General features: G+C 40.9%; 1 protein-coding gene across 7 annotated transcripts in view; it reads right to left on the bottom strand.

Annotated features, from left to right (window-relative positions):
• Window positions 1-25,269, bottom strand: part of CEP162 (centrosomal protein 162) — a 90,099-nt gene that overhangs the window by 46,704 nt on the left and 18,126 nt on the right. For all 7 annotated transcript variants that reach the window (XM_072142016.1, XM_072142017.1, XM_072142020.1 and 4 more), the window contains 5 exons: window positions 17,653-17,692; window positions 17,014-17,124; window positions 3,639-3,896; window positions 2,833-2,893; window positions 2,590-2,725 (listed from right to left, as the gene is read on the bottom strand). In XM_072142016.1, coding sequence (XP_071998117.1) covers window positions 2,590-2,725; window positions 2,833-2,893; window positions 3,639-3,896; window positions 17,014-17,124; window positions 17,653-17,692 — 606 coding nt within the window. The remainder of the gene's footprint in view (window positions 1-2,589; window positions 2,726-2,832; window positions 2,894-3,638; window positions 3,897-17,013; window positions 17,125-17,652; window positions 17,693-25,269) is intronic.

The raw sequence follows: 25,269 nt of genomic DNA, 5'->3' as shown, positions 1-25,269 counted from the left end.
CCCCAAGGAATGTTAGTATGGTGATAACACAGTAGGTGAAACAAATGAGGTAGGCGAGTAAATAAATAAATAAATAGATATACAGTAGCAGTATGCTATAAGTAATGAATAATGAAAAGCCACAAACTCATATACAAGATAAAGTTACATTACCGTGAATAAAAATCAGGGGAGGATAGGAGACCCCACGCGTATCGCACGTCTAGCGAGCTTCGTCAGGGGATAGTGGTGTAGTGGTCAGTGTGCCCTTAAATAGCCCCAAGAGAAGTCCTGATGCGACCCAGCCGTGGAATCGGCACGCCAGCAAAGCGCGACGTCACTTCCGGTTTAGACCGGAAGTGCGTAGGTATGCACGTGATTCATGCGGTCCATAGAATAGGCGGGGTATGCGCGTCAACTACAGCACACCCCGTCCAAAGAGGACCAATACAAAGGAGGAGGGTGGGTCAAGAATGCATGGTAACGTAAGTGATACTACAGATAGATCAAAACAGTGTTTAAAGAAACGGCGCAAATATAGAAATAAGTACATTAGTGGATAACGGCATATGGAACAAGAGACAAAGTAATTAGTGGCAAAAATGTTTTGCAATTGATCAACGCATGCGCTTAAATCAACCAGATATAAAATAGAGCACACATAGTGATATAAATCGCCACGATAACATCCATATCTTCAACTTATAATGAAAAAATTAATAAATGAATAGGCTCAAAAAGAGCAATGAGAGAAGAGACAATTATCGATATGCAGCAAGACGACGCACTACTAGTCATAAAGTGCTAATATCTGGTGCTATAAATAGTGTGCAAAATATTGCAAGAAAGTGCAATAAAAGTGCCACTAATTACTTTGTCTCTTGTTCCATATGCCGTTATCCACTAATGTACTTATTTCTATATTTGTGCCGTTTCTTTAAACACTGTTTTGATCTATCTGTAGTATCACTTACGTTACCATGCATTCTTGACCCACCCTCCTCCTTTGTATTGGTCCTCTTTGGACGGGGTGTGCTGTAGTTGACGCGCATACCCCGCCTATTCTATGGACCGCATGAATCACGTGCATACCTACGCACTTCCGGTCTAAACCGGAAGTGACGTCGCGCTTTGCTGGCGTGCCGATTCCACGGCTGGGTCGCATCAGGACTTCTCTTGGGGCTATTTAAGGGCACACTGACCACTACACCACTATCCCCTGACGAAGCTCGCTAGATGGGCGATACGCGTGGGGTCTCCTATCCTCCCCTGATTTTTATTCACGGTAATGTAACTTTATCTTGTATATGAGTTTGTGGCTTTTCATTATTCATTACTTATAGTATACTGCTACTGTATATCTATTTATTTATTTATTTACTCGCCTACCTCATTTGTTTCACCTACTGTGTTATCACCATACTAACATTCCTTGGGGAGTTTCTGTGACTTCATACCCTCTTCTTTAGGGTTTTTAATTGTTTTTATTTTTGCCCTGTCTGTGTTTAATAAAGTAATTTCCATATACACATCTGCTTTCTTCTTCCGTTTTTGTCTATTGATTCATTTAGATGTGTTAATTTTTTCCAACATTGATTATTTGCCCCGCATTGTTGTTTTGCTTATGTATGGGGATGTTCTGCAGCAGTTGCCTCATGTATGGGGATGTTCTGCAGCGGTTGGCGTCTGTATGGGGATGTTCTGCAGCGGTTGGCGTCTGTATGGGGATGTTCTGCAGCGGTTGGCGTCTGTATTGGGACAAGCTCGAATGTAAATTATCTATTTTTTATTTTACAGGGAATTACCATTGTTTTGGTCCAGTGGAAGCTTAGTACGGGGGGGGGGAGGAACACTCCTTGCTGTACTAATGACTGCTGGAGCCATTGTTCTGTCAGTGTCCCTTTAAGCATATTGTACGGCTCTCGCAGAATTATATTTTAAAATATATGGCGCTTATGGCTCTCTCAGCCAAAAAGGTTCCTGACCCCTGCACTAGAAGTAAACATAGAGGGTGCAGTCACGTTACAGTTAGAACTGCATCGCAATCAGCTTTGAGGTGGTTTTAAGTGCAATTTTGTTAATTTAACAGGTGAAGGACATTTGTTGAACAGATTTGCTCTTCAAAATCAAATTCACCTGTTCAGTCCATGTCTTTCACCTGTTACAAAACTGCACCTAAAACCACCTAAAAACTGATTGAGATGCAGTTGTAACTTCAACATGTGACTGCTCCCAGAAGCTTTCTATAGAATGACAGCAAGTATATGATTTTTTATCATATAAGCAATCTGCCGCTATGAGAATACCACTTAAATCTAAATCAAACTGATTTCCATCATCCTACTTTGCATCAACATATTTATAACACGTCAGAAAATATGTAAGTGTGTAGGCTTTTTCCTCTTAACCAATTGCTTTAAAAGGCACTTAGTTTACGGATATAGAGAGCAGAGTTCCATGAGGTAATTATACAGTGTTGGGCTTACTGTCAATTGAAATGCAGATTTCACACATATGCAGAAAGTCTCAGAGCTATGAGCATAAACTACAGAAGCAGAGATGAGGGGCATCAGCATTAATCCTCCATTCCTCCCCCCTCATTGTTCTCACATGTCTAGATCTTGTGTTTTCACCATTCCAATCATGCAAAGCGTGTGACACTTCATCTTCATGTATTAACTTCTCTTTTCCTATTGGGTCATGCAGAGTGTATGGAAGCGAGCCCTTGTCCGTGCGCATATTCACACTAAGAAACATATTACATAAATCAATCTTTACACTAAGAAAGTAGTAAAATACAAATATAATATGGTTCTCATATTAATATTTTATTGCCAATTCATTTTGCCTTACCTTGATGATGTAAAATCTCCCCCTCTTAGACGTTGCATTAATTCTTCAACAGTAGAGACGTCTGTTGTATAATAAGATCATGGTGACGTATTTACATTTAATTTCAGATTAGAAATTGATAATATGTATAAAACGATTAAGTTACTACATAAACACACTGGTTAGTTGTATACCACTGATTCTATATGCAGATAGGCATTTCCATATTGGCATATCTAGCTGGTGTAAATGGGTTCCTGGATCCATGCCTCACAAGAGGTGGGACTACACCTAGTGCACAACGCAGCTCATATGCTGGAGTCACGTAGTCACATTACAATCAGAAATCTTTGAACTGCACAAGAATTTACTCCATAGTGGATTTTCTCTTTACCCTACTGCTGCACTACTCGAATTCCCAATACTGGATCTATGTGTCTGGACTCAGGGCAGTGCGGTACCCAAAGCAGGAGGAGACCCAGGAGTGGCAAGTATATGTCAGACAAATTCACAGCTAACTGGTCTCCTGCAGCAATATGCAGGAAGTCCGTACAAGCAATAGGGTGTGGGCCATAGGTTGTGCACCCCTGCCTTAGAGCATAAAGGCCACCTAACAACTTTGCATGGCTACATTTCCTCTAGAACTCAGGCTAAATTATCAGCCCAAGTCAAAGGGAAAAAAAAGTATATATACACACATACATAATCACACATACATTGGGAAATATAGATATATGGGAAATAATGGTTTAGACTAGCGATGAACTCATGATACCCTCCAGTGGGAGCGGAAGTTACCGACTTCAATGACTAAAAGCGAGCGTTACCTGAATCAGCAGCAAGCACTTTGTTTACGCCATTGTCCTCTGAATCGCCAAGAAGCACTTTGTTTACACTATTGTCCTCTGAATCGCCAACAAGCACTTTGCTGAGGCTCTTGTCCTTTGAAGGGACAGCATGCTCTTCTGGTGTTTCTGTGCTGTGTGTTGTTTTGAGATAACTTATGTGCTCCTCTGTGTCAAGGTTTTGGTACGCTTGATGCAAAGCCTCCATCTCACTATTGTTTGTGTACTGATTCGAAATACCTTCAGGATACATAAAAGAGGAAAATAAATGGCTAAGCCTTGATACAAAAAAGGGACATAAATGACATTAAGCACAGTTACTTCACGTGGTTGTTTGAAGGCTACAACGTAAGAAAGAAGTATTTGTACATTTTGCTAAAGAATAGAAACTTAGGAAGGGAAAGCAAGAAAGAAAGTCTAATGCTGAATGATAAATCTAATCTTGTCTAATCTACCAGCAGAATCAAGCAGGATAAACCAGGGACACTTACTCGTCCAGACACTGACTGTGGTAAGCTTCTTTTATTTGTTATCAATTGCCTCTTTCCTTCTAAAATCAGCTTTTACATTATGCTAATGAGTCTGAGGGCTCCTGTTATGGTTCACAGTGTGTAGGATGTTTCACTGTGTCCCCTCCCACTTAAACTTCCTGTGCTGAAGTGAGATCAGGCCAAGAGAGGGAAGTATGAGACAGTGTAACAGCCTGTGAATCTGCAGCATGGAGGGGCTCTGGGAACTGCCCCAGCAGCCTTTCAGGCTCATTTGCATAATTGTAAAAGTTTGAGATGGAAGGAGACCATGGGTAACAAATATTAGAAGATTTCCACAATCACAGTTCCTTGATACATAAGTAAGCATCACTGGTTTATTATTTGGTAGATTTCTTTTAAAGGGAGACCAGCTTTTACCTTCACTGACAACCAACTCCCCTTAGGTAGGGTAGCATCTATCCGATGTTTAGAAATTCTCTTTTATGTTCAATCTCACCCATTTACCTAAATCAGCTAAAAATTAAAGGGTTGGCCACTTTACCTCATGTTTTTTGTAATGTGTGTGTGGAGGATATTAGGCAATTTGCCAATATAAATCTATGAATAGTTGTGCTCTGCTTTCTTGATATGTAACGTGAAGCCTCCTGACTTTTACCTCATTAGCCAGACATTACTGTCCATTAAATGTCCACAGATGGAGGGTCATGTGATCTCTAACTGGTGTTTGGCCATTGACAGTTCGAGATCACATGACCCTCCATTTGCAGCCATTTTATGGACAGGAATGTCTGGCTGATGAGGTAAAAGACAGGAGGCTTCACTTTACATATCAAGAAAGTGAAGCAGAACTATTAACCCCTTAACGACCTGGCCCTTTTTTGTTTTTTCATTTCCATTTTTTACTCCCCACCTTCACAAATCTACAACTTTTTTATTTTTACATGTAAAGAGCTCTTTGATGACTTGTTTTCTGCGTAACAAATTGGACTTAATAGTGATGATATTGAGTATTCCATGCCGCGTACTGGGAAGCGGGAAAAAATTCCAAATGCAGTGAATATGGTGAAAAACCGCATTTGCGCCGTTTTCTTGTAGGCTTTGATTTTACGGCTTCACTGTGCACCCCAAATGACATGTCTACTTTATTCTTTGGGTCGGCACGATCACAGGGATAACTGTATAGGTTTTATAATGTTTTTATACATTTTAAAATTTTGGGGGGGATTTTGCCATCTTCTGTGTACGGAGCTGCTGTGGGTGGTGTCATTTTGTGAAACTTTTGATGATGTTTTCATTGCTACCATTTTTAGGACTGTACAACCTTTTGATCACTTTTTATTGAATTTTTTGTATTTTTCAAAATAGCAAAAAAGTGCCATTTTCAAATTTGGGCGCTATTTTCCGTTACAGGGTAAAACGCATTGAAAAACTATTATTATAGTTTGATGGAACAGGCATTTTTTGATGTGGCAATACCTAATGTGTTTATGATTTTTACTGTTTATTTATATCAGTCCTAGGGAAAGGGGGGTGATTTGAATTTTTAGGTTTTTAATTATAAATTTTAACTTTTTTTTAATTTTTACTTTCATTATTTTTCAGACCCCCTAGGTTACTTTAACCCTAGGTTGTCTGATCGATCCCATCATATACAGCCATACTATAGTATGGCAGTATATGGGGATCTTACAGGTCATTCATTAAAATGTGGAAGACTTGAGCCTGCCATGGCGACCGATTACCGTTTCCCCCGATGACGTCACGTGGATCGTCAATAGTCAACCAAGATGGCGGTGCCCATGTGCCACCATCTTTCTGAAGCCGCCTGCAAGGCAATCGACAGGATCCCCCGGTGATCGGCAAAGACTTACCAACCATGGACAGGACTCAGCCCGTGAGCCCTCTCCATGTACCTACTACAAGTGCTATTATGGCGCGGGAAGGGGTTAATAGGTATATATTGGTAAATTACCTAATATCCTGCCCCCCTCCACACACACACATTAAAAAAAACATGAGCTAAAGTGGCCAACCCCTTTGACCTGCAAACAAGCAGAGAATAGCCAGCTTCAGAACAGATGCAGAATTTCATTGCCATTTACAGAGGGTGATTTCATTGTCATTCTACAGCAGCAGAAACCAGCCATAAATTATCTGTTGTGGTTAAAGGCTGTTTTTTTTATGTGTAGCAGGGTGGGAGGGCCGAACTTTTGCAGTGCAGAGGTTGAAGTCTGCAGGCAGAATCCTAAATCCTAAATTTACAGTGGAAATCTATTGTGTGTACTAACACAAACTGCACTTCCAACACGTCCATTGATTAGGACTCCTAATCAATGTAGTGCAAGGCATTTGAGATTTCTTTATACAAAATATTAAACAAATACAGAGCAATAATTATACCATAAAAAGCTTCAACTGTAAAGTTTCCTTAAAAAAAAAAAAAAAAACACAAGAAAACCCTCATAAAAGTTGCTGTACTGTAATTAACCCCTTCAGGACTTCGTCTATTTTGTCCTCAAGGATGCAGCCCTATTTTTCAAATATGACGTGTCACTATAAGCTTTTATAACCTTTAAATGCTTTAACATATCCAGGTGATTTTGAGATACCGTATATACTCGAGAATTTACCACCAAAAACTGGGAAAACCTATTGACTCGAGTATAAGCCGAGGGTGTAGTATACAGCCATCCCCCAAGTGGTATAAAGCCAGCCCCATATAGTATACTGCCAGACAGCCCCATAAAGTATACAGCCATCCCCCTTATAGTATACAGCCAGCCTGCCCTTTGCATGTTAAGCACATTAAAAAAATTAAGTATGTACTCGCCGGTACGTGAGTATTACATTTATTTTTTTAATGTGCTTAAGATCGCGATCGGGAGCCGCCGCCAGTGATCCGGGCACCGGAGGGTGAGTATTAAATTTTTTTTAATTGACTCGTGTATAAGCCGAGGTGAGGTTTTTCAGCACATTTTTTGTGTTTGAGGGGGGACGACGACAGCCGATCCAACGGATTCGGACATCACGCGGGATTTAACATTTAAAATTGTGTCACAAGCCAAGCACTTATATGCACCGGGAAGAAGAAGGTGAACTCCGGCAGACCTGATCGTGGAAGCGACAGATGCAGGATAACGGGCGCACGCTCGTAGTGAATCCAGACAGACTTCATCATCGTCTGACATTCCGGATCGGGGATTGCACAGGGACCAGGTAAGTAAATGTGCCCCATTGTACTTGATGTTTGTGTAAAAATTTGGACGATATCTTTGGTTTAGTAATTAAAAAAAACACAGAGAATGTTGTAGAATGTTATGGGGCTTACAATTTGGGTGCAATTTTTCACATAGTTTGGAAAATCACCAAAAACCTATATTCATAGGTGCCAGCTCAACTTTCAGAGGTGTAGATAAAACCCCATAAATTACCCCATTATGGAAACAGACCTCATCATATGAAAAACTGCTTTTAAGAAATTTGTTAAAAAGGTGCGATTTAGAAATCTTAATTTTTTTTTGGACAATACATTCATTTTGGTCCAAAAATTAAATTCACAATGAAAGAAATTGCAAAAAGCTCCACAAAGTTTGATAACAAATTTCTCCTACGTACACCGATACCCCATATGTGTGTTGGTAAACAGCTTTATGGGTGCATGGCCGGGCATAGAATGGAAGCAGTGCCATTTAGAGCAGATTTGCATTGTCACTTTGTACAGACTATTCTTTTTTTTTTTTTTAAACGTGGGGTTATTTATTGTTGTATGCAATGCACTTTTCAGGAACATCATTTTGGGGCATCTATGGCTAATTGATAAGATTTTATTAATTCTATCTTGGTGGAAGAAATGAAAATCATCAATTCTTTTACCTTTTTATTTTGTTTCATAAAGAATAAATTATTTTTATTCTATGGTTCATCACAATACCTCATTATATTTTTTTTTATATTTTACTGGATAAAAACTAGTTTGGAGAAAATCTCAGTTGACAAATCTGGCTAAGGGCTTAATTTTGCAAGAAGAGTTGTTTTTTTTTAGTTCTTATTGGCTGGGGTTGAGTGAGTTTTAACTGGCGCAGGAACAATCAGTTCTTGTGATTCATATGCCCCTTTGATGACTAACTGGATCCATCTGGTGATGGACGCTTTTGAAGCTCTCGTCCCTTGTTTATTCTACCAAACTGGAGGAAATGTTTGAATCTTTACGCCAGGGGTCTGTGCTTTCTATGTAATGAAGAAAGAGAATACCAAGCGAATTTTTTTGGAGATTTTGGATCTTGGCAAAATGATGGAAGACCGATGTCCTGATTCCGATGGAAATCTGTAGAGACCGTGGGAACAAAAGTTTAATCAAGTGTCAATGTAACTCTATCTTCAGAAAAGTATGGTTCCCCAACTGAGAGTGCTTGCATCTCCCCTAGTCTTCTAGCAGATGTTATTGCTATCAAGAAGGTTGTCTTCAGAGTTAGATCGCTAATGTTAGCAGACTCTAAAAGGTTCAAAGGAAGGACCGGTAAGATAAATAAGAACTAGTAAAAGGTCCCAAGATGGGATCTTTTGTACAAAATTTGGCCTTAACCTAGACGTGGCTTTCATTAACCTGCTGATCTACCTGTTGTCTGCTAGGGGCTGATCAAAAAAGGCACTCAGTACTGATATTTGAACTTTGAGGGAACTGGTCTTCAACCCTTTGTCACATCCGGACTGTAAGAATTCTAGAACCTAGGAAATATTGGGAGATGTCCGGTTAGGTTCACATGGACCACAAAATGACAAACCTTTCCCATATTTTGCTTTGTATTGCAAAAGTGACTGGTTTGCGACTTGCCTTCATAGTAGACATATCTGAAGGGCCTCGGAGTTTTAACAGTTCCCTCTCAGGATCCAGGCCGAGAGGCTAGAGATTGAGGGTTTGGGTTCTAAATGGGATCCTGAAACAGAAGATCTTTCCGAGCAGGAAGAAGAATTGGATCTGTTAGAGCCATCTTTCTTAGAGCAGAAAACCAGTTCGTCTTTGGCCAAAAAGGAACTATTAGGATTACTGTAGCTCTGTCTGCGTAAATTTTTTGGAATATTCTGGATACCACTGGGATGGGAGGAAAGGCATAAATGAGTGGAGCATTCCAGTTTTCATTGAATGCATCCACTAGAAGGCTTGTTCCAGTTCTAGCCAGAGAGTAGAAATTTTTCACTTTGGCATTTTCTTTGGTGGCAAAAAGATCCATCATCGGATAACCCCAGATTTGGGTTAGTTCCTGAAATAATTCATTCGGATCCAATTGATTTCTGCTCAAGAAATCTGCCCCCTTGTTAAGTGGACTGCCGTCAATGAGATGACATGTTTCTCTGCCCAAGGGAAAATCTTCTTTGATAAATGTAGAAGATCCCGTTTTTTTTTTTTTAACCCTTTCAAGAAATAAATATCGCGGAGGCAACAAGTGCCTCCACGCCCAGCTCTCACCCAATGAAGGCTTTTAAAATCTCATCCGTTTATTCTCCATGCAAAAAAACACACATAGAAATATACAGCTTAAGTGTCACAGACCGACGCGTTTCCACACCTCGTGTCTTTCTCAAGGTCTGAATAGAATACACACATGCACAGATTTAAACATACCTGGGTATACGGCTCCACCTCCTCCCTCCCACAACTGGAAACTTAATTAACCGATCACATGACTGGAGCACAAAGTTTACATATACAATTAAACCCGTTACATAAAACGCATATATTCTATTATAAACACAACACTATAGTTTAAGAAAAAAAACTGAAAGCAGCATTGTAAATTGAAATGGAGTCAATATCTCATTGAAGAATAACAATGAAGTACTACATAAGAGACACAAAACAAGCGAGAGACGGGCACCTTACACATCAGAGAGCACATACACGGCAAACCTACATTAAAATGACCAAGCTAAAGAAAAAGTGGCCAAATGGAGAACAAAAACACTGATCTCCCACTGAAGCACAATCCACAAAGTATACGGGAGTACAGCCTAAAGGAGGATTTAGCGTGGTTAACATGAAGAGAGAAACACAATTACTGAACACACCAAGTTGAAATATGGGGTAAGGTCAAATGGACAGTTGAGATCTCAATAGCATAAAATGATGTCCTGTCGTGCATTGAGACCTTTTGGAACTCTCGTGTCAAAGGTGAAAATCCAGAACGCTTCTCTATCCAAGAGCTTTCTGTGATGGTCACCACCCCTTATTGGTCGACTGACTCTCTCCACAGCCTGCCATGAAAAGCCGGAGCAATTTTTGTCATGTACATCCCTAAAATGGTGTGAAACCGCAGATAAATTGAGAGCATTACTGGTGAAATCTTACATGTGTCTTCGTAATCTAGCTTTCAAGGGACCTACAATGCACCCCACATACTGTATTTCACACAATGTACAAGAAACTATATACACCACATACGTGGTATTGCAGTTTATGCAAGATTTAATTTTGTGTATAGCTCTCGTGGTATATGACTTGACCGAATTACCTTGTGACACATAGCAAAACATCTTACAAATCCGATGTCCACATTTGTGAACACTCGGAAAGGACAGCCAGGTATAGCAGTCCATTTTATTCTTAGTCAGAAATAGGCTGGGGGACAAATGATTCCCCAAAGTGGGGGTTCTTTTGGGAACAAATCTGATTCCGTTTTTAATGAGATCAAACAAATTCGGGTCTTGTGTCAATATTGGAAGGTTTTTATTGATAATGCTTTTAATCTGGTGGTACTGTCTACTGAACGGAGTACTAAACGTAAGTTTAGACCGTTTCCTAATGTCTGTGGTACAACTCACGTTACTTAATAAGTCGCTCCTACTGATATTAGTTATTCTTTTTTCCACCCTCCTGATGACTCTTTGGTGTTTCAAATAGGCTACCGATGTAATATTGTCCGTATACATTTTTATATGACAGTTTTCCAGATCTGGAGTACTGTTCTTCAAAGTCTCCCAAATTGCCCTTAGTTTGCCATAGTTCGAGGAGCGAATCTGGACAGACATAGTCCATTGACCTTGTAGAAGTTTCTCTCCCAAACCTGCACCCTAAACAGATAAACTGGCATCTGTCTGGACTACCATAACCGGCCATGGATGGAAGGTACTCCCTTCTTTAAATGTGAAAGCTCTGTCCACAATTTAGGGAGCTCATGACTGAAGGAGGTAGATGAAACTTCTGGTTTAGATGGAGTGGATTTTTGTCCCAAACTTCTAGGATCTAGCTCTGGAATGATAGAGTATGGCTCTAACTCCATTGGACCAATTGGATACAGGCCGTCATTTGCCCCAGAAGTCTCATTGTTCCTCTTAGTGTACAGGTCTGTAGGTTGTTGGAATTGACAGACTTGTTGAATGAGTTGTGACTTTTCTGGTAGGAAGGAAGGAAGTCTGTAGAGTTGCGTTCAGAAGAGTGCTTAGGGATAACGTCTCTGTACTGGGGGTAAGTTTGGATTTCTCCCAGTTTATATACCAGCCCAGTTGTTGAAGTGTGGTAATTGTCAAATTCCTGTGTTGGATAAGTTCCTGTTCTGTCTGACCAATTATTAGTAGGTTGTCCAGATATGGAATGATTGATACCTTCCTTGATCTCAAGAATGCAACTATCTCTATCATGATTTTTGAAAATGTCCTTGGGGCAGATGAGATCCCGGAAAGGAAGGCTTTGTATTGAAAGCAGGCCTTGTCTCCTTCAGGAGTGAGAACTGCAAATCTGAGGAATTTTTGGGATGGTGGGTAGATTGCACATGGTAATGTGCGTCCTATAGGACGATGGTACACATGAACGCTTTTGGAGGAATTAAGAGGGTCTCTGAGCAAATAGTCTCCATCTTGAATCTTCTGTATAGGATATGTTTGTTCAGATTCTTCAAATTGAATATCAGACGGAATAAACCATTTGGCTTTTTATTTACTGGGTAGTTAACGTCAGGGATGGTTGTTTTGTGACAATGAAGTTGTTGGGAGGTAGGGAGATCAACTCCAACTTCTATCCGTCTGATAGGATTCCTAAGACCCATGGATTCGAGGTTATTTGAGTCCAGTGGTGACGGAAATCTTCCTCCCACTCTGGTGTCATTGTTTCCTAAAGATAGAAGCCGAGTTACTAGAACTGAGGAGGAAGCCTCTTCCTCTTCCACCTTTCGGGTAACTCCATCTACCCGGTTTACCTTTTCCCTTGTAAAGAAATTTCTTTTGGATCTCGAAAGGCCTGCTTCTTTTGACCAGATTTTACTTTGGGAAACCCTTTCTTCCGATCTGCTGCTTTCTCAAGAATGGTGTCAAGTTCTGCACCAAATACATATTCATCCTGAAATGGAAGACTACACAGTTTAGATTTTGATCTACAATCGCCACTCCACTGTTTTCGCCAAATATGAATTGGATAGAGCACCTTCCTTTGCACTAAATCGAACCACTTCAGCAGAAGAATCTGCGATGAATGCTGTAGCGGACTTTAACATGGGTTTAGTATCAAGCAACATTTCTCTTGAAGTTCCAGATTTAATATGGTTCTTTAACAATGTCAACCAAAAGAAAAGGGTATGGGAAATAGAGTTTGTAGCTATGTTCACTTTGTGATTTAGCATGGCTGATTCCCATGCCTTTTTTAATACTGTCAGATCTTTCAGTTGTATAGCGTCTAACATTTGATGAGGAAGAAGTAAAAGATTGGAACGTTACTCCAAAAGTAGATGTCCAAGTGACCAAAATTGCAAAGAAAACTGATCTCCCATTTGAAGACGCTATACAACTGAAAGATTGAATTCTTTAGATATAGAAATCCTATTTTTAGGTTCTCTCTACTCCTCAAGTATTAATTCCTTGAGTGTATTATTTATTGGAAATACTCTTTCTTGTCTTGAGTATGCCAAAAAGCTCATATTGGACAGATTTTGCTTCCTCTATTTTTCGGGTATCTCTAACTGCTTTGTGAAACGCATCAAGATTCTCTGAAGCAAATAAATATTTTGATTCCACTGATGGAGTTGTGTCCATCTCTGCTGATAAAGAAGCATTTGCTTCTTCAGATTCTGCCTCAGCTTCTGAATAGGATTCTATTATCCTAGGTCTTTTAAGTGGCATTACTTGAGGAATAAAGGAGGCCATAGATGAAGTTACTGAAGATTGTAGTTCCCCTTTAATGAAGGTTCTCATTTCATCCATAAAAGAATATCTTTCTTCTTACAGTAGGTTGTCTAGGCAGTCTTTACATACTGGCTTTTTATAATCACTTGAGAGTTTATTCAAAACGCATGTTGCATCTACGTGACCGAGTTTTCCTTTTTTCCGGTTCTTTGGTTTTCTCCTTCTCTTTGGTCTAATACATATTAGACAGGCATAAGAAACAAGAGTTTAGGTCATACATATACATATACCGTATATTCCGGTGAATAAGACGACCTGGTGTATAAGACGACCCCCCTACTTTCCTGTTAAAATATAGAGTTTAAGATATATTCGCCGTATAAGACTACCCCTTTTCCAATGCATACAAAACACCGGTAAAAAAAAAAAAACAAAAAAAAAAAACAGATTTGAATTTAACATGGTCCTTTTTTTAATTTAAATTCTTATGACATGCAGGTATATAGCAGGAAAACTGTCGCTCATAAACATAAGGCATACAACAACAACATTACCATCGTCCATTTTACTGTAAATGTTACCATACCGTACCTTAAATTTTTATTTTATTGAATATTCCCTGCCATGTACTGAAGCGGGAAAAAAATTCCAAATGCAATGAAAATGGTGAAAAAACGCATTTGCGCCATTTTCTTGTGGGCTTGGATATTACGTCTTTCACTGAGCGCCCCAAATGACATGTCTACTTTATTCTTTGGGTCGGTACGATTAAGGGGATACCAAATTTGTATAGGTTTTATAATGTTTTCATACATTTACAAAAATAATTTTTTTGATTTTGCCAACTTCTGGCGCTAATAAGTTTTTTATTCTTTGGTGTACGGAGCTGTGGGTGGTGTCATTTTTTGCGAAATTTGATAATATTTTCAATGATATCATTTTTAGGACTGTACCTTTTGATCACTTTTTATAGATTTTTTTATATTTTTCAAAATGGCAAAAAAGTGCCATTTTCGACTTTGGGCGCTATTTTCCGTTACGGGGTTAAAAGCATTGAAAAACCGTATCATATTTTGATAGATCGGGCATTTTCGGACGCGTCGATACCTGATGTGTTTATGATTTTTACTGTTTATTTATATTTATGTCAGTTCTAGGGAAAGGTGGGTGATTTGAAATTTTAGGGTTTTTTTATTATATATATATATATATATATAAAAAAATATATATAACTTGTTTTTATTTTTATTTTTACTATTTTTCAGACTCCCTAGGGTACTTTAACCCTAGGTTGTCTGATCGATCCTATCATATACTGCCATACTACAGTATGGCAGTATATGGGGATTTTCCTCCTCATTCATTACAATGTGCTATCAGCACATTGTGATGAAGGGGTTAAAACGAAATAGCCTCGGGTCTTCTGAAGACCCGAGGCTACCATGGAGACGGATCGCCGCCCCCGATGACGTCACGGGGAGCGGCGATCCTAGGTAAGATGGCGGCGCCCATGCGCCGCTATCTTTTTGAGGCTGCCGGCAGCTTTGCTGGCAGCCATTGCTGTGAAAACAATATGCAGTAAAGACTTACCGGCTATGGAGAGGGCTCAGCCCGTGAGCCCTCTCCATGCAGCGCGACCCGACCGCCGCTGTGAATACACGGCGGGTGGTCGCGATTACCGGCGTATAAGACGACCCCAGACTAGACAGAAGATTTTTCTGTCTTCAAAAGTCGTCTTATATGCCGGAATATACGGTATATATATATTATATATATACACACATACATACACATACATATAGAGGTCTGACCTTCTTAGCGCACATAAACCTAGAAGGCGAGTGGGCTTCAGATGGCATAATTGCCTTCACTGATGTACCTGATAAACGAAGTTTGCTTGGCTCATGGCGACAGAGACCCCAGATCAACGCGAGACCCGCTTGCATTTCAAACATACTCACACCGGCTTTCTGGTGTTGCGATATGTCACTTCTGGTGCAACACGTCTAGGCCGGAAGTCGCCATCTTGGAACACTCAGAAGTGTTCCGTTGCTTATACTCGTGTCCGGGTGATGTTGGCTTCATGGAGCCGCTAACAGAGCTGGTCAGAGCTCCCATCCAAGGCAGGGGAAGGATGTCCAAGATATTGCTTGCGGCCCTGGACCGGTAGGTTCAAGGATCACATTCTGCACCTGTACTCCCGCCTAAAGGAGACGGGGAGAGATCTCTCTATTCCCTGCCATGTGTAGGGACAGGAAAACACTGGAGTGTGAGTGCATGGGATGGGGTATTTAAACTCTCTGCTTCCTGTCCCTACAGAGGTCAAGGGGCTCATCCTCCAAGAGGGGCTGGCATGGGGGACGATAATCTAAAAATTTATGTTAAAACGATGATGCAAAAAACAAGTGATTCTTCTAAACAAATGAGTTTTTATTCTAAAAATTGGTCTAACCTAAAAAGATTATATAAATGGGATATCACCATAGTTATTATTAAATTAATTAATAACATGTAATTCAATGGGGTATTGTCCCCCTAAAATTGTGTAACTGTATTCCAAAATTGAGTCACTTTTTAGGGGTTCATTATATAAGCAAATGACACATAGCACCTAAATTTTGTTGCAGCAAAATTGTCCCTCCAAAAAGGCAACTGACACTCCTTCCCTTCTGAGCCTCACTGTGCTCCCCTACAGAAGTTTGTGACCACATGTGGGTTATTACATACCGAAACTGGCTAACTGATTATGGGGAACATTTTATTCTTTGGCCCTTAAATTTTTATTTTTAGAATTTGTTAAAGAAACATTTTTAATTCACTCATATGATTCAATGTCAATACTGTCAAGTAAACATCTGTGGTGGTAAAACGTTCAATATACCCTTTGGGAAATTATTTAAATTGTGTTGTTTCTAAAATAGGATTATTTCTGGGCGTTTTCCAAAGTTCTAGTACCTTTCGGACTATAAGGTGCACCGGAGTATAAGGCGGACATCAATAAATACCTGCTAAAACGTCTAGGTTCATATATAAGGCGCACCGGATTATAAGGCGCACCGGATTATAAGGATGAATGACCAGCAGGTGGCAGACCTGTGCACAGTTCAAGGCAGCTGTTGTCTGTAGGTACAGTTCATATATAAGGCGCACCTTTGATTTCTGAGAAAATCAAAGGATTTTTTGTGCACCTCATAGTCCAAAAAATATGGTACCTGGAACTTTTCAAATGCTTAGTGTCGCCTATAACAATGTCATCAAAATCTGCCCTCAAAAAGCACAATGTCGCTCCTTCTGCACTCTGTTATGGGTCCATAAAGTGGTTTACATCCACATGTGAAGTATTGTCAAACTTGAGAGAAACTGCATAAAATAATCTGAGATGTATTTTCTCTTTACACATCAAAGGTCATGTGACAGATACATAAGTGCATGGCTGAATACAGCCGCAGCACAGTCCTGTAATGTAATCTGTGTGTATATCACATGGCCTCATGGTTTCCCATTCACCTTCCACTCCACATAGACTTCAATGGACCTTCTGTTATGCAGCCATTACTTATACGGAGAAGAAAAAAAAAGACCTGGAATGCTGCACTATTTTTATCGCTGTTAATGAAAGAAAGAGGAACAGAACCTGAACCTGAACTGAGTCTGAATGACAAATCACAATTACTATACACTTACTGCAAAGGGTGAATATCAGCATAGTGTGTAGTGAGACACCTTTTAGTGATGGTGATAATGAATCTGTTAAAACCCACCTGTACCCATCGCCTCATTTGTCTCTTGGGGCAAAATAGAATCCGTTTCATCTGTTTGCTGTAAGATCTTTTGGGTGTCAATTGTTGAATCCATTGAATCGATCAGCAAGACTAAGGGGAATGTAAGCATATTAGAATAAAATATGTTCATGATCTTAGCAGGTCTCTTTCAATTTCAATCTTTCTATGTTAATCAGTGAAATTAAATCCACTTGACTCCGGTCTCTATCCCAAGGACTATCATTCATATACAAGCTCTGAGAAAGCCTTTAAAGGAAATTAATCAATGAAAAACTGCAGCCCTGGAGAGGTGTATATTCATACCTTTGTGTGAGCCGCTAGTAGTAGAGCTGGGAATCATGGATTTATAGTCCAGGATTGTAGCTGGACTCTGAGTACTGCAGCACTAATTCTTATAAATTTATAGGCTCCTAAAAACACTATATTCTATTTCCTCCAAAGAGACATGATATCCAATCCTACATAATAAAGGATAGCAAAAACAATTTTTTCTTGTCAATTTATCTTTTTATTTTTACTTTAAAAAACCCTATTAAGAGAATACACAACATACAAATGGACAGTGTTTTTTCCTGAAATACTCCTATATGCATATCTTATCTATAGCCATTAACTCACCTTTAGCAAGCATTCCAAGCTTCCCTTCTTCATGATGGGCCTTAATGTAAGAAGAAAATATATAAAATATTACAAAATAACCAAAATCCAGGTAACCATTTAGAAACCCAGGCATTTAATGACCGCGTTAAGGCCGGTTACAATGCCATGGGGAGGAATGCTACTGATGTCATCTGAAAACAGGCTTGAGTTATGTTGATGTATTATAGCACCTCTGAGGATGCATCCAAACAAAATTAAGGGATGCAGAAACGCGTTAAGTGTTGCTAAGAAACAAGGCAAGGCTAACTGATACTTTCAGTGCCCCTAGTCCAGTCGTGTGGCACTGTGACACGTTTGTCCCACCAGACTAATTCAGTGTAAGGCTCACTAGTCGGTATAGCATGCACAAACGTTATAATTTATTTATCCTGACTAAGGACCACTACTCTAGTCCACTCTACTGGCCAATGCCTGAGTAAAAAGTTGTTCACTTTTTTTGTGATTAGTTCTAAGTATTTATATGCAATAATCAATAAACAATATTTCCAATTTTTTTTTTTTTTTATTATAAATAATATTTTATTTTGAAAATTTATGTATACAAGCATAAACATCACAGGGCAATCTTGAAGTAATAATTGACAGTCATCACAATAGTACATGAGATTTCTTATGTGAACCCATATACAACCCTCACTACAACGGTCAGGAGCACCAGCGCTGTGTGGGGTGTCTTTTGATTAGCAATCCAGGAGAAAAGAAAAAAAAAAAAAAGAAAATTACATTCTTAAACATAAACCTTCATTACCCCATCTTCCTATAATATTTCCCCGTTCCCTACCCCCAAACCCCTATTCTACCCCCCCCCCCCTCCCTCAACCTGGGGGAAAAGATTTAGCATACAAACATAGACCACGAAAGGCAATCTGAAAATGGGTGTTAGCAGTTCTCCTCTCTTCCCTCCTCCTTTATTAACCCTCTACTCAGCGTTTGCTAAGACCTTCTGAACCAAGCCGTTGTATAGGGTATCATTTAGTCAGCAGTCCGAGTACATTAGTTTCTTAAACCTAAGAGACATTCCAAAATGTATTCAATAAAGATTTGGGATTAAGGTACTAATACAGTGTTAAAATGCGCAGATTACCTCTCGCGGTATACCGGAGTGACTGTTCACTGGGAAACCACACCACTTCTCACGCCAATGTGGTCTTTCTATTCCCTTTCTCTTTCTCTTTCCTTTCCCCCCCTTCCCTCCCTCCCCCTCCTCCTCCCTCCTTCAACAGTTTATGCAACCTAGGTTTACCCCCTTACATCCTATAATATTTTAAATACATCCCCAATCAACCCCCCTCCCTCTGCCTAGAGAAAGAAAGAAAAAAAAAAAAAAAAAAAAATCACTCCTTTGTTCCCCATAGCTCCTCCCATTGTGCTAGCCGATTTTGTTTTCCCAAATGCATTTTTTCGTACGTCTTTATCTTATGTGTCAGGTCCTTCCATTGTGAAAGGGTCGGTGGATTCGGCTTCATCCAGTTTCTTGCGAGCAGAACCTTAGCCACAAGAGACATTCTACAAATGATGGTTTTTTGCTTCTTAGATAACCTGCCCCTGCACACGTTTTGTAGTTCATTCAAAATTAAAATCTCAGCAGAGAAGGGAATATGGAACCCCAGTTGAACCTCAATATTTTCATGTATTCCCTGCCAGAAGGATTTGATACTAGGGCAGCTCCAGCTCAAGTGTGGGAAGTCTGCATTAATACTTTCACAACGTGGGCACCTTGCGTCTCTATACAGTCTCATTTTTTTGAGTGCCAGTGGGGTGTAGTATAGCCTATGTATAAGGTTGAATTGGATCATTCTATGATTCATATTTAATGAACATAAAGCTGAATTCCGATAAACCTCAACCCATTGGCCCTGTGAGAGCCTTATCCCATCTGATTCCCAATGGGGAATAGCCCTAAATTTTACATCCTTTGTGTATTCTCTAAGTAAAACTGTGTATATTTGTGAAACTGTCATTTTCCCTTGCCAATTAAAAAAAACATGATCAATCATTGTACTACTGTGCACAAAAAGTAATTTTTTTTCCTGTGTCTTATTAAATGCGTCCTTCAATTGTAAATAGTGAAAATACATATTCCTACCTAGCCCATAAATTCTTTCAATATCCTTATAAGTCATTAATATCCCATCTTGAAATATGTGACATACTCTAGTGACACCTAGTGCTATCCAAACCTCTACATCCACCATTTTCCAAAATTCCTTCAAGTTAGTGTTATACCACAGAGGGGAAATCTGTAAGGCACCCTTCTCTCCACCCATCTTCCTCAAAGATTTCCAGCTCTCATTTATTAGTCTGCAGGCGGGAAGATGTTTTAACCCGCCCTTCGCCAATTGGCCAGATTCACAGATCTCCCAAAAAGACAGATTTCCCTTAGTCTTACACTGTATTTGTGAAAAAACCCCTAAGCTGTGCCATTTTGATAAAAAACAAACCTTAGCTGCCAAAAAATATAATTTGAAATTGGGGATTGCCAATCCCCCTTCTGTCAGACCTTTGTATAAGTAACAAATTTTTATTCGTACTCGTTTTCGCCCCCATATCAGCTCATTACAGAGCCTTTCAATAAGTTTAAAGAGCTTTTCTTCCACCCACACCGGAGAAGCCGTAAGAACATATAGCATTTGTGGAAGGATTATCATTTTCAATAAGCCTATTCTATCGGCCCTAGTAAGAGGCAATTTAGCCCAAATAGAAATTTTTGACCGGATTTTCGTTATCAATGGGCGGATGTTTAACTCAACATATCTCCTGATGTCCGTGGAGATCGAGAGTCCCAGATACTCCATAGTTGCATGTGGTTCCAATATTTGGAGGCTACTCAAACCTTCGGTAGGGATCTCATCTATAGGAAGCAACACTGTTTTGTTCCAATTGATTTCGAGCCCAGAGTAAGAACCATAATCCTGGATCAATTGAATCGCTTTAGGGATGGATACAGCCGAATTTCCCACAGATAACAATACATCGTCAGCATATAATAATATTTTATCGGAGCTTCCCATACAACCACATCCAAGTATATCTGGATCCCTTCTAATCAAGGACGCCAGAGGTTCAATAAAAAAGTTAAACAATAATGGGGATAGGGGGCATCCCTGACGGGTGCCTCTTTCCAGTAAAAATTTCTCCGAAACCAGGTCGTTGGTACGGACCCTGGCCATCGGGTTTTGATATAACAGCTTAACCCAGGACATAAATCCCTCCCCGAAACCAAACCTTCTCATAGCAGCCCATAGGAAGGGCCACTCCACCCTGTCAAACGCTTTAGCTGCGTCAAGAGACAGGATGGAGCGGCCCCCCACATCCGCCCCGAGCTGCATACCCAGGAACAACCTATCCAAGTTATCTCTGATATTACGACCCGGTATAAATCCCGCCTGATCTGGATGGATGAGATCCTGAGCAACCCCCCGTAGTCTCAATGATAGTGTTTTGGCCAAGATTTTCACGTCCGTATTTAATAAAGAAATCGGCCGATATGATTCTCTTTCCAAAATATTTTTTCCTTTTTTGGGAATAAGGACAATTAATGCCTCCATCATTGAGTCCGGAAGATTTCCTTTCACGAGGCTGGCATTGAAAACTTCCAATAGTAAGGGAAGCAAAATTTTGCCATATCTTCTATATACCTCAAACGGTAGTCCATCTGACCCTGGACTCGTATTCCCTGAGATGGTGTTAAGAGTTGTTGTGATTTCTTCCAGAGTCAAGGGTTGATTTAACAGCCCTCTCTGGGGGACCGATAACTGAGGGAGGGTAACTCTGGATAGATACTGATCCAGCTCGGGACGGTCGATTTTTAAGTCCGAGGAGTATAGGGTCGAAAAAAAATCCACGAAGGCCTTATTAATTTCCTGTGGGGACTCGACTACCTCCCCCCTATGGTCCAATATTTGATGAATATGGTGACTATCTTTTTGGTTACCAACTACTGTGGCCAAGAGTCTTCCTGGCCTACCCGACTCACAAAAATATTTCTGACCTTGAAAAAAAACCTTCTGCTGTACCTTTTCTCTCACATACTCCTCGTACTCTGCTTTAGACGTTTGTAGTCTCTTGAGATGGGCTTCTAGGGGGGATCTGTTGTATTCTACTTGGGCTTTTTCTAGTGAATTCTTTAGTGTCTCCTCCTTGTGCTGATAGGCTTTTTTTTTCCTACGAATTTGATATTGCCACCATGCTCTCATATGAACCTTCAATGAGTCCCATACAACTCCGATGTGGGTGGAACCAATATTATCCCTCCAAAAGGTGTTAATTTCCTCCTGCACTTCCTCATCTTTAGAGAGGAGAGAGAACCAGTATGGGTTGATTTTTGGTGGTTTCCCTCCCCAACTATCACCCGTTTCTACTTCCAGTGCCACCAGAGCGTGGTCCGAATGACTCGCCCTCTCATATTTCATTTTTTTTGTACAGAGAAGGGCCTTATCAGAGGCCAGAATAAGGTCAATTCGAGACATCACCCTGGAGGAGCTGGAAAAACAAGAGAAAGCCTTACGATCCCCGTATTTCATTCGCCATACATCTATTAGCCCTGTTTCTAAACAAAACTTGGAGAGGGGTGAGGCAGTAATCTTTGAGCCACCATCCCTACTACTACTAATTCTATCTATAGATGGGTTCATGGCACAATTGAAGTCTCCACAGATCCAAAGTGGACAATTGTCCTTTTGTTCCATAAAGGTCAGTAGGGACTTCAAGACCTGAAGAGAGAAGGGGGGAGGTATATACACAAAGGCTAGGACACATTTTAGTCCCTTCATTTTCCCATACAAAAAAACAAATCTACCCCCAGGATCCACTTTATGGGAGATTGTTTGAAAATTTACAGCACTGTGGATGAAGACACTAACACCCCTGGCGTATGTGGAAAACACAGAGTGATACTCTTTAGTAGCCCATTTTCTACCAATTCTTCTCACCGTATCGGAGCTAAGATGGGTCTCTAATAAGCACACAATCGCTGGGAGGTGTCTTTGAATAACATCAAAGACAATACAACGTTTAATCCTCTCCCCCAAACCTCTAACATTCCATGTTATGATGGATGTCATTGCCTATTTATGGAAAGGGAGGGGGGAGGGGAAAAAAAAACAAAAACAAAAAAAAAACAAAAAACGAAACACACACACACAAAACCCCCAGGCAGAGGTACACCCACCCAACCCACCCAAATTCCAACCCACCCAAATTCCAACCCACCCAAATTCCAACCCTAACCCCCCCCCCCTCTACATGTACCTAACATTAGTTGTGGTACTCTTCTTCCCTAGCAAAACCCCAGGAGCCTGTCCCTCCCCCCAATCATAACCGTTTAATTCTGTCTAATGTCAAAAAGGAATCATGTCAGTCGCCTTATAGTCCCTTTAACTCAAGCCATTTAAAGCCCTCTTCTGGAGAGGAAAAGAAAACCGTGTTTCCCTGGAAAACTACACGCAGTTTGGCGGGGTATATTAAAGAGTAAAGAAGGTCCTTCTCTGCTAGTTTCCTCTTAAGTTCTTTAAATTCCTTCCTTTTCATCATAGTAGCCCTGGAGTAGTCAGGGTATGCAGAAATTTTTGACCCATCGTAAAGTGTTTCACCAAGGTTGCGTAGCACCCTAAATACCGTATCTCTATCCTTAGAGCATAACATCTTAACTAGTATAGGTCTTGGGGGTGCACCAGGAATTGGTCTGCGGCCCGGGACCCGATGAGCCCTTTCCACTATGAATGTTGGGGGAATACTTTCTGATCCCATAATACCGATCAGCCAGTCCTGAATAAACTGGCCAGTATTTTTTTGTTCAACCCCTTCAGGGAACCCTACAAAACGAATATTACCCCTCCTGGACCTATCTTCAAGATCAATTATTTTAGCTTGTAGCTCTTTATTCTCAGCCTCCACTTTAGATATTGTTTTTTGGAGTTTACGTGATTCCCCTTCCATTTTAGATAGTCGCTCTCCCTGCTCTTTAATTTGGCCCCTCATTTTGTTAAGATCATCCCTGATAGCTGAAATCTCCCTTCTAGTATCAGCCATCTGTTCTTTTAACCCTTCCATTGATTCATTAGTTTTTTTAACTGCTTGGAGGATTTCCTCCCAAATGGCAGGGTTATTCTCATGCGTTTCCTCACCTTCGGTCTCAAGGGAAGAGTACCTTGAGCCGACATCAGCCTCTTTAGCTGTTTTTGCAGTTTTCCCTGGTGGGGATTTCAAATATTTATCTAATTTGGTGGTTACTGATTTCTCACGAGGGGAGCTGACCCCAGTTGACTTACGGGGACCCTTGGGGGGCATTTTGGCTGCCAATAATACAAGAAAGATGCGTATCTTAGGCCAAAAGATACTGAAAATTGAATAACTGATGGTAATACTCTTTACCTATTAGCCCCCTTAAAAAGGAACAGCTTACATAAATGAATACATTACATTAAAGAGTCAGCAGTGTGTACATCGCAGCTAGGGACGGGTGATAGGTGACCTGGGTTGCACTGTACCAAAATAGAGCACTCTCCAGTTGGCCGAAGTCTAGGCCGTAGAGAAGAAAAAAAAAAAAAAAAAAAAAAACCCCAGGGCCAGATCTATCAGTGGGCTCTCTACATACAGACCCCAGCCGTGTCGCACACCAAAGTCAATGTAGTCCAATGACAGAGAGAGAGTCCTTGACTCGTGGCCGACCCCGGCCTCCAGACCCGGCTGGAAGAGCGACAACCCGAGCGACCGCCAACAAGTCCAACACGCCGGGCCTCAGCAAGCCAGCGGCCCAAAGCAGTGTCCAACCAACAGGCACACGTCCAAGAGGACAGGACCGCCACACGCCCACGCAGCCACCAATGTCAGCACTGGGTCACACACCAAGTTTGTAGTCATAGATGCAGGATGAGGGCAAAGGATTGATTTACATTACCAGACACCTCTCCGTCCAGGTCTACGGTGTCGGCGCGTGTTCCTGTCCACTCCTATGTATAAGGGAGCTGTTTTTTTTCAGAGTCACGTTTCACTCCTCGAATCCAGGTGCCTCCCAGTTGCAATCCTCCTGCAGCTTTCCTTTGCCCCAACAGAGGTTAGTAGATGATCGTATCACCCTGGTGGTTTGATGTCGGCAGTGCAGACAGTGTACAATTACTTTCATTCCTCCATGCGTCACACAGCGTCGGTTGTATCGCCAGATAATTCACTGTGGCAGCATCCAGTAACGAACTGCGACCTGTAGGGGGCCTAATCGCGGCAACTAAAAGTCATCAGCACTGCATTCCTCCGTGTGTCGCACGGCATCATTTGTGTCGCCCAGTGTGGCTCTGTAGCAGCCGGAGGTGGATTAATCACAGCAGCTGACGGTCATGGGCCCATTGCTCCATGTGTCGCACGGCGTCTTTTGTGTCGCCCCGATGTTTTGCTGTGACGGACTCCAGTGACGGGCAGTGGCCAGTACAGCGTGGAGTCGGCGTCCCTTTCCTCCGTACCCCGTACAGAGTCAAACCCAGGTAACCTGGAAAGGAGCCTAATCGCGGCGGCTAGCGATCAACGGCATGATGGGGGGGGCGGGACAGCTCCACGGAAGCGGCGTGTTACGTCATGCCGCAC

Source organism: Engystomops pustulosus, chromosome 3 (genome assembly GCF_040894005.1).
Source record: "Engystomops pustulosus chromosome 3, aEngPut4.maternal, whole genome shotgun sequence".
Lineage (NCBI taxonomy): Eukaryota > Metazoa > Chordata > Amphibia > Anura > Leptodactylidae > Engystomops > Engystomops pustulosus.
Note: the sequence above shows the minus strand (reverse complement) of the source record. Positions and strands in the feature narration are given on the sequence as shown.